General features: G+C 46.1%; 2 protein-coding genes across 2 annotated transcripts; one reads left to right on the forward strand and one right to left on the reverse strand.

Moving 5' to 3' along the window:
- The first annotated feature begins 986 nt into the window (after nt 1-986).
- Nucleotides 987-1,479, forward strand: LOC145345403 (histone H4). Its single transcript, XM_080193219.1, has one exon. The coding sequence runs from the start codon at nt 1,153-1,155 to the stop codon at nt 1,462-1,464; it is 312 nt and encodes a 103-aa protein (XP_080049345.1). The 5' UTR covers nt 987-1,152; the 3' UTR covers nt 1,465-1,479.
- Nucleotides 1,480-8,015: 6,536 nt separating this feature from the next.
- Nucleotides 8,016-8,414, reverse strand: LOC145344740 (histone H2A-like). Its single transcript, XM_080191848.1, has one exon. It carries the CDS (start codon nt 8,397-8,399, stop codon nt 8,016-8,018), a length of 384 nt encoding a protein of 127 aa, XP_080047974.1. The 5' UTR covers nt 8,400-8,414.
- Nucleotides 8,415-10,446: the final 2,032 nt, after the last annotated feature.

Raw genomic sequence — 10,446 nt, forward strand, 5'->3', positions numbered from 1 at the left:
CTAGCATGTAGTTCATTGAGTTGTGGTGACTTAGAAACATAGAAAATAGAAGCAGAAATAGTCCATTTGGCATTCAAGCCAGCTCCACCGTTCATTTTTGTCATGGCTGATCATCAAACTCAATATTCTAATCCTGCCTCCCCACCATATCCCCTGATCCCATTAGCCCTAAAAGCTATATCTATATTGACTTGTCTACATTTAGCCCTTTGATTTTCTCTAATACTCCATCCCTTGTGATTGGGACTTTTGTAATTTCTGCCTGTCGTTCAAAGTTAGCCTATCTAATGATTTAGGAGTATTTGCAATATCTTCCATGGTAAAGACTAATACAAAAAATTATTTAGCATAATCCACCATTTCTTTGTTGTTAATTCACCCATCTCAGTCAGTTGGGATTCCACATTTACCTTAGTTGCCTGCTCCCTATTTATATGTCAAAAGAAACTCTGTTTGTTTTAATGCTGAATGCAAGTTTTCTCTCAAAAATCATTTCCTCTCTTATGAGCTGTTTACTGTTTAGTTGCTAACAAAAACTTCACAATCCTCTGGTCCACCACTACCCTTTGCTACTTCGTATATCCTGCTTTTCAATTTAACATTATCCTTGACCTCCTGCATCAACCATGGATATTGCCTCTTCCTTATTGAATCTCCCTTATTGATTGGGATAAACTCCTGCTGAGCATTTTGGACCAGTTGTTTGACTATATGAACTGCTCATCTACTGAACTGTATCTTAATTTGTATATCCTGTTCACCTTAGACAAACCACCCTCATACCATTATAATTACGCTTTTACATAGTTGTAGGCCTATGGCGATCACCCACAAATTGTACCTGGAATTCTGTTATATTGTGGTCTGGATTGAGTAGACTTGGGTTCTAACTCACTTGTATATGATATTCCAGTTTGTACATTTTGTTCCTCGCGCTTTCACTTCTGTTTGAATTTGAACCTAAAATATCGGTTCGGGCAGGAGGAGGAGGAGCTGGATGGTGAAAGACATTTCACTGCTCTGTCTGTCTCTCAGTCTCCTCCCCGTCCCGCCTCTCTCTCTCTTTCTCAGTCAGGTCGGGGCGAGCTGTATAATAAAGGAAGCTGCAGCAGCTCCTCTCTCATTCAGCAGCGATTTGACTGAAGAAGAATCATGTCTGGCAGAGGGAAAGGAGGCAAAGGACTGGGGAAAGGTGGAGCAAAGCGGCACCGCAAAGTGCTTCGTGATAACATCCAGGGCATCACCAAGCCAGCCATCCGCCGCCTGGCTCGCCGTGGCGGGGTCAAGCGGATCTCGGGCTTGATCTACGAGGAGACCCGCGGGGTGCTGAAGGTTTTCCTGGAGAATGTGATCAGGGATGCGGTCACCTACACCGAGCACGCCAAGCGCAAGACGGTCACCGCCATGGATGTGGTGTACGCTCTGAAACGCCAGGGCCGTACTCTCTATGGATTCGGCGGCTAAACAAATCCACCCAATTCTCACAAAACCCAAAGGCTCTTTTCAGAGCCACCCACATCCTCACATTGAGAGCACTGACCTTGGTACAGTGGTTTGGGATCGAAATGTTTGTAAATGTTTTGAAAGATCTGACATTTTGATTTTCAGTCATAAATTTTAAAGTTTTATTTGATATGTGTGGTGATACTCCAATGCCAACTGGATCATTCTGCCTGATCCTGTGCTTGTTCCGTTACTGAACCACCAGCATTATTGTTTCAGAGAGATGTCTGTGATTGTTAATGTGTATCTGATAGAATGACATACTGCCTGGGAGGCTGAAAAAAAAGGATAGAATGTGTCAAACTATATACTTGACGTTGCAATTTGTTAATCCATTATTACCATTAATATTTGCAGGTGTTTTAAGCTGATGTATCTTTAAGAACATAAGAAATAGCCTTACTCCTGCTCCTATCTAGCCCTTCGAGCCAGCCCCGCCATTCAATAAGATCATGGCTGATCTGTAAGTGGTTCAGTTCCACTTACCTGCCTGCTCCCCATAACTCTTAATTCCCTTATCGATCAGAAATCTATCTACTTCTGACTTAAACATATTCAACGAGGTAGCCTTCATGCTTCAACGGGTAGAGAATTCCAGAGATTCACTACCTTCTGAGAGAAGAAGTTCCTCCACAACTCTGTTCTAAACTGCCCCCCCCCCCCCCCTCTTATTTTGTGGCTGTATCCTCTAGTTCTTTTTTCCTTTCTAAGTGGAAAGAATCTCTCTGCCTCTATCCCCTTCATTATCTTATATGTCTCTATAAGATCACCCCTCAGCCTTCTAAACTCCAACGAGTACAGGCCCAATCTACTCAATCTCTCCTCCAAGGCCAATATATCCTTTCGGAAATAAGGGGACCAAAATTGCACACAGTACTCTAGTTGCGGCCTTACCAGTGCCAATTGCAGCAAGACCTCCCTGCTTTTATATTCTATCCCCCTCATGATAAAGGCCAACATTCCATTTGCCTTCTTGTTCACCTGCTACATCTGCAAACTGAGTTTTTGCGATTCATGCATATGGACCCCCAGGTCCTTCTGCTCAGTAGTATGTTGTAATTTTTCACCCTTTAAATAATAGTCTATGCCATTCCTTCGTTGATCTCCAGCAATTCACTTCCTTTCAATCGTCTAAAGCTTGTTTTTGATAATTCTTAGAAACCACAGAATCCCTACAGTGCACAGAGGCTTTTCGGCCCATGGAATCTGCACTGACTGTCCCAAAGAGCATTTTGGGCCTACCCTTGTGAAACTGCTCTGTACTCACCATAATGTCAACTTCTCAGAAGTGTAAGATTGCTTGGGTTTTGTATTTTGATCAGGTGTACCTTTTTCCAAACATTACATTCTTGCTTCATCGCACTATTTTCACTGTCTTCTCTTCTGTGTTCTATTCGTGGTCATTGAAACATGCAATTGACCAGAAGCTGAGATTGATATTTACCAGTCTTCACCGATGCGGAATATCCCTTTTGTCCCTTAACATGGAAATAAACAGTCCCATACACGTGAAGTTTGTGTGACACTCCATTTTGCGCAGGTCACTCGGAAGTTTTATCCCAGCTTGTTATAGATCTATCACGGAGTGAATCTGAATTTATTCCTGGCGTTAAGAAAAGTTTTTTTTTAAAACATTGAGACAATTCGCTTCAGTCAGTTTTCGTTAATTTCCGTTTCTTGTCCCTCAGAGATCGACGAGCATTTTAAATTGGTGAATTGTCAGTTTCGCAAATCAGGCCCCGGAAACCCTTGCCGCCCAATCACTCTTTACAAACTTGTCCACGGGATGAGGCAGCATCCAGTCAGGAGCAGAGGGCGGTGACTAGAATGTATTCAATAGACACTCACAGAGCGGCGCCAGCATTCTCAGCCTTTGTGTCCCACACAGTTACACATCATGGCCAGAAGTAAACAGACTCCAAGTCCTTTGCAGAAGGATATATTGGCCTTGGAGGGAGTGCAGAGGAGGTTCACTAGGCTGATACCAGAGATGAAGGGGTTGGCCTACAAAGAGAGACTGAATAGACTGGATCTATACTCAAAGAACAAACAACAACCCAGCACGGGAAACAGGCCCTTCGGCCCAACGAGCCCGCGCCGCCGCATCACCCTACACCTATTCTACCCTGCATGTCTACAAATGGAACCCCTAACTTAGCCAGATTCAGGGGAGAATAGTGTCAATTTGGTAAAACCAATCAGCCTAAGAGCACATCTTTGGGGTGTGGGAGGAAACCGGAGTGCCCGGAGGAAACCCACGCAACCACAGGGAGAATGCACAAACTCCCACAGACACAGGCCCAAATCCACGTATGTGCACAGCTAGCAGTGCTAGTCATCGAGCTGTTGCGGCGCCCGTCTACCAGTCCAGGATCAAGCACCCACACCGACACGAAGTGGTAGGCCACTCCCGGAACCTCCAAGAGCAGCCCATGCACGACCCACCGTGTGCATGCCCCTCGTTTGACAACGAGGTGGACCTCCACCTGCGGAATAAAAAGACAAAAACGTTAATCTCACAAGTCTGCTTTTCCGGTGTCTCCCGAGGTTCTAACCCTCATTTAATAGCCCCTACCATAACCCTCCATCCTCTTTTCACTCATGTGTCTATCTAAGTGAACCTTAAACGAGTCCAACATTCCTGCCTCCACCACCCTACTCGGTAGCGCGTTCCATACCCCCACAACTCTCTGGGTAAAGAACCTTCCTCTCACATCCAAATTATACCTCTCCCCCCTCACCCTTAAATCATGTCCTCTCGTATTTGTACCCAGTCTAGGGAGCAGTCTCTCACTATTGACTCTATTCCCTTCAGTATCTTATATACCTCTATCATGTCCCCCCTCAATCTCCGTCTTTCCAAGGAGAATAGTCCCAGTTTCTCCAACCTTTCCTCGTAACCCAGCCCCCCCATGCCAGGCAACATCCTGGTAAACATCCTCTGCACCCTTTCCAGAGACTCCACGTCCTTCCGGTAGTAAGGTGACCAGAACTGGACGCAGTACTCCAAATGCGGTCTAACCAATGTTCTATACAACTGAAGCATTAGACGGCAGCTTTTGTACTCTATACCCCTTCCTATAAAGGGTAGCATTCCATAAGCCTTCCTAACAACCTTCTCCACTTGTGTTGCAACCTTCATGGATTTGTGAACCTGCACTCCCAGGTCCCTCTGTATTTCTATACTCCTAATCTGTCTACCTTTAATCACATAGCTCCTGTCTGCATTACTCCTTCCAAAATGCATCACCTCGCATTTGTCAGGATTAAATTCCATCTGCCACCTATCTGCCCAATGCACCAACCTATCTATATCCTGTTGTATCACCTGACAATCCACTTCAGTACCCGCCAACCCTGCCATCTTGGTGTCATCAGCAAACTTGCTGATCACACCACCTACGCTCTCTTCCAAGTCATTTATGTATACTACAAAGAGGAGAGGTCCCAGTACTGAGCCCTGCGGCACACCACTGGTCACTGGCCTCCAGCCCGACAAGGTCCCCTCCACAACTACCCTCTGTCTCCTATTACCCAGCCAGTTCTCAATCCACTTAGCTACCTGACCTCGTAACCCATGCGCCTTAACCTTTTCTACCAGCCTACCATGAGGGACTTTGTCAAACGCCTTACTGAAATCCATATAGATGACATCAATGGCTCTCCCATCGTCAACCGTTTTTGTCACCTCCTCAAAGAATTCCACAAGATTCGTAAGGCAAGACCTCCCTCTAACAAAGCCATGTTGCGTATCCCTAATCAGATCACAACGCTCCAAATGCTCATACATCCTACTCCTAAGTATTTTTTCCATTAATTTCCCTACCACCGATGTCAAACTCACCGGCCTATAATTTCCAGGGTTATCCCTACTACCTTTTTTGAACAGCGGTACCACATTTGCTACCCTCCAGTCTTCTGGGACCTCACCTGTGTCCAAAGAAGAGACAAAGATTTGCGCCAGAGGCCCAGCAATTTCATCTTTCACCTCCCTAAGCAGCCTGGGATAAATACCATCAGGCCCCGGAGCTTTATCCGTCCTTACGCTACCTAAAAGCCCTAGCACTTCCTCCCTTGTAATAGATATTTCCTGCAACTGATCCTCAGCTCCCTCCAAGAGACCGCACGATTCCGAACCCCTCTCCTTTGTGAATACCGACGCAAAGTATTCATTCAGGAGCTCCCCCATTCCCTCCGACTCAATACATAACTCCCCACTTTTGTCCCTAAGAGGACCAATTTTCCCTCTAACTACTCTCTTGCTCCTAATACAGGAATAAAATGCCTTTGGATTTTCCTTAATCCTACCAGCCAAAGCCATTTCATGCCCTCTCTTCACCCTTCTAATTCCCCTTTTTAGCTCCCTCCTACTCTCTCTATATTCCTCTAGCGCACTCTCCGTACCCAGTCGTTTCGACCTAACATACGCCTCCCTCTTCTTCCTGACCAAGTCTTCAATACCCCCTGTAATCCACGGCTCTCTAATCCTACCTTTCCCATCCTTCCACTTAACCGGAACATACCTCCCCTGCAACCATTTCATTTTGCCCTTAAAAGCCTCCCACTTGCCAACCGTGGACTTGCCAGCTAACAGTCCCTCCCAATCAGTGTCCTGCAGCTCCCTCCTAATCCTGCCATAGCTCGCCTTTCCCCAGTTCAGCGCACTCCCGTTCGGCTGGCACTCGTCCCTTTCCATTTTTATCCTAAAGTAGACGGACTTGTGGTCACTGTTAGCCACATGTTCGCCTACCTCTACCTCAACCACCTGCCCTGGCTCATTACCCAACATTAAATCCAGTATAGCCCCTCCCCTCGTCGGGCTAGTTACATACTGCTCTAGAGACCCTTCCAAAACACATTTCACAAACTCATCTCCCTCCGTACCCCCAGCTCTAGGCCCCCTCCAATTCACTCCAGGAAGATTAAAGTCACCCACTACAACCACTCTATTCTTCCTGCACCTGTCCAAAATGCCCCTGCAAATGCCTTCCTCCACTGACCTCGGGCTGTTGGGTGGCCTATAGTACACCCCTAGCAACGTAATCGCTCCCTTTTTATTCCTCAACTCCACCCACAGTGACTCAATCCCTGTCTCTTCCATAATGTCCTCCCTCTGCACTACTGTGATGTTTTCCTTTACTAACAGTGCCACCCCTCCACCTCTCTTCAAACCTCCTCTGTCACACCTAAAACACTTGTACCCAGGAACATTCAGCTGCCAGTCCTGCCCTTCCCGTAACCACATCTCTGTTACAGCCACCACATCTAACTGCCTCACAAACATCAAGGCCCTAAGCTCATCCGTTTTCCCTGCCACACTCCTAGCATTGAAACAGATACAGTTCAACCCACGAGTGTCCCTCAGAACCTCCTTCTCCCTGATAATTTTCCTTTCACCCGACTCTCTCCCAGCCACCTCCCCACCCCCCTCCATATTAGTTTAAACCATTCATAAACACCCCAGCTAACCTCCCCGCTAAGACATTAGTTCCCCTCCCATTCAAATTCTCCCCACCCCTCCTGTACAATTGCCCTTCTCTCCTAAACACCTCCCAGTGATCCACAAAAGTAAAGCCCTCTACCCTACACCAATCCCTCAACCATGCATTCAGCTGCATGATCTCGTCATTCTTTGCCCTGCTGGTACTGGGCAGCAACCCAGAGAGTGCCACCCTGGAGGTCCTGCTCTTTAGTTTGGCCCCCAACTCCCTAAATTGCCTACTCGTTGGAGTTTAGAAGGATGAGGGGGGGACCTTATAGAGACGTATAAGATAATGAATGGGATGGATAGGGTAGTGGTAGAGAAATTCTTCCCACATAGAAAGGACAGCAGAACTCGAGGACACAGCCTCAAGATAAGGGAGGGGGGGCAGTTTAGATCGGAGTTGAGGAGGAACTTCTTCACTCAAAGGGTGGTGAATCTCTGGAATTCTCTGCCCCTTGAAGTGGTGGAGGCTACCTCGCTAAATATATTTAAGTCACGGGTAGATAGGTTTCTGACAGACAAGGGAATTAAGGGTTATGGGGAGACAGCGGGAAAGTGGAACTGATCCACTTCAGATCAGCCATGATCTTATTGAATGGCGGGGCAGGCTCGAAGGGCTAGATGGCCTACTCCTGCTCCTATTTCTTATGTTCTTTTGTTCTAAATCCACCGGAGAGAAAGTTCCCCGCCAGCAGCTGGCCACCAAATTACTGGGTGTTTCTTCCACTCAGCAATCTCCCTGATCACTGTGTGGGATGTATCTATTATCAGTTGTTTAGCAGTTGTAAATAATTTAAACTTAGCACTGGAGAGGCCCGAGTTTAATTAAATGCAGCAAGGTGAATCTTTGTGTTAACATCAAATCTCTCGCAGTAACCCGCCTTTCACAGGTACATTGGTAGCTTCTCAACTTAGTGAAAAAAAAAGGAATTCTCACATTCGCCAATAGAGAATGGATCGCCCTTTCACAGAGGAAGTGGGTGGCTCTGAAAAGAGCCTTTGGGGTTAAGATTTCAGAATGGTCGCTTCACTTGGTCTTCGGTGCCGCAGCGGTTTTCTTTGGCAGCAGCACAGCCTGGATATTAGGCAACACTCCGCCCTGAGCGATGGTCACTCCTCCCAGCAGCTTGTTGAGCTCCTCGTCGTTGCGCACGGCCAGCTGGAGGTGTCTGGGGATGATGCGGGTTTTCTTGTTGTCCCGGGCCGCATTGCCGGCCAACTCCAGGATTTCAGCCGTCAGATACTCGAGCACAGCAGCCAGGTAGACCGGGGCTCCGGCACCCACACGCTCCGCATAGTTGCCCTTTCTCAGGAGCCTGTGAACACGGCCCACCGGGAACTGCAGTCCGGCCCGGGAGGAGCGAGACTTGGCCTTAGCGCGAACTTTTCCGGTCTTTCCTCTTCCAGACATTGTCACAATCTCACAAAGACTTTAACAGAGAATGAGAAAAGCCGCCCAGATTCACTTCTCTTATAGCTTGGGGAGGGAGGGTGGTGCACACATTGCTGATTGGCTATGGGGAAAACCCTAATGAGACCTTCTCCACAATGTCCAGTCAGATATCTGTTTAAAGCACCAATCGGGAAAGGCCCCGGTGCTGAGGGCGGAAAGTAAGGCTGCCAAATTCTCAGATTCCGACCGACTCTTTATTTCAAATTTTAAGTACACGAAAATACACAGAAAAGGTTGAATAGGAATTGTAAAATTGCTAATACGCAATTCAGATTTCAGTTCAAGATTAGAATACACTCCATTTATTTCTCTTTATCATGCAGTTTCTGATGTTGTGTAGACTTTAACTGGCCCGAAGCCAAAAAAATGAACACACTGCCGGAAATCTGAATTAAAATCAGAGGGCGGAAAGTCGGGGGCCACGCTTTCAAATTCCAACCCATTTTTTTCACATTTAAAATTCCGCCAATGCGTGAAACAAATAATAAACCAGTTTTTAATGTGACTTTTAACATTCAGCTCTTCCTCTATTTCCTGATTGTGTGTGTCTGGTTAATAAGGGCAGGGCGGGAGGAAAAAAGCGAAGTTAGCAGAATGCCGAGACTTTTTTTAAGAATTCAACACGTGTGCGCTGCCGATACAGATCAGAAACGAGAACGTGCTTCCATCCGGAAACACCGCCTAATGACAATGTTTAGAAATTATCGTCTATAATTTTACTGGTTATAATTTTAATCACAAGTCGCTTTTACAGTGACCCATTCCGGCTCAATCTCGGTCTTTTTTGAAACTCGCTTTCCTGGCGGCGAGGTCCCATTTCTAATACTTCGGACGATAGTGGCGTCGATTTTAACAAATTAACACTGTAATATACAATATTCTAACACCGTCTCCGTGTGGTGCTCTGCTGCCTATTGGCGCCTCTCAGAAGCAGAGAACACATTTTGGTTTAAATTTGCCAGTATTGAGATTGAGGCTTCATAAAACATCGGGATTAACAGGGAATGAAATGATCGGTTACAGAGACAAAACCGGAACAGAACTAGAATTTTAAACGTGTACTTTATTTGCTCTCTCCCCTAAAGAGAGCAAGTGTCTGAATATCAACTCTTCTGAGAACAGGGGGGGTCAGTAGCCACAGTATTGATGAACAATCGTTAACAGACTCAACCAAACAGGCGAGAACAAAAAAAAATCTGACTGAAAGGCTAATGAAGGACAATTTGAAAAAATTCATAAAATTATGATAATATAGCTATCTCACAAAGTTGTGGGTGGCTCTTAGAAGAGCCGTTTGGTTGTTTCGGTGTATTTTTTATAATGCATTGTACATTTTCACTTGGAGCAGCTGTATTTAGTCACCGTCTTTGTTCTCTCCGACACTGTGTGCTTGGCCAGTTGCCTGAGCTGCAGCAGGCGCATCGTGGCCTACATTTCCCGGGAGCTGACGGTACTGCGCTTCATTTGATGAGCCCCGCGGGAAGCCTCGCCCGCGACCTTTTTTACTAGTGGTCGCCACTTCGTACACGCAGACGGTGTAACACTTTTGCTTGGGCGCCTTCTTCTTCTTTTTCTTCTTCCCCTTCCCTTTCCCTTTCCCTTTTTTCATTGTCCAATTCCAGGCTCTTTTAGTATACTTTTTGGGAGGCGGGTTTTTCTTCTCTTTAACCATTTCGCACGCACACGACAAATACAGAATAAATAATACTTTAACCGCAACCTCCCTTTTTTATAGACTAACGTAAGTAACTATGCAAATGAAGAATGGGCGGGAAACACGATCACCATTGGCTAAGCAGCAATGATGTGATGTATTCTACATATTGGATTGGTTAGTTAAAATAACCAATCATAGTTACTGCTGATCAGTCCACAAATTCTTTCTGCCGTCACGTGCTCCATTCCTTAGTCAGACATCCCCCCCCCCACCCATGCGGAGAAATCTCTCTGCTGGTAAAACCATATTATTCGACAAAATACTAATGACACAGTTCGCACCCTTTTC

Source organism: Carcharhinus amblyrhynchos, chromosome 7, assembly GCF_965287045.1.
Source record: "Carcharhinus amblyrhynchos chromosome 7, sCarAmb.v2.hapA, whole genome shotgun sequence".
Lineage (NCBI taxonomy): Eukaryota > Metazoa > Chordata > Chondrichthyes > Carcharhiniformes > Carcharhinidae > Carcharhinus > Carcharhinus amblyrhynchos.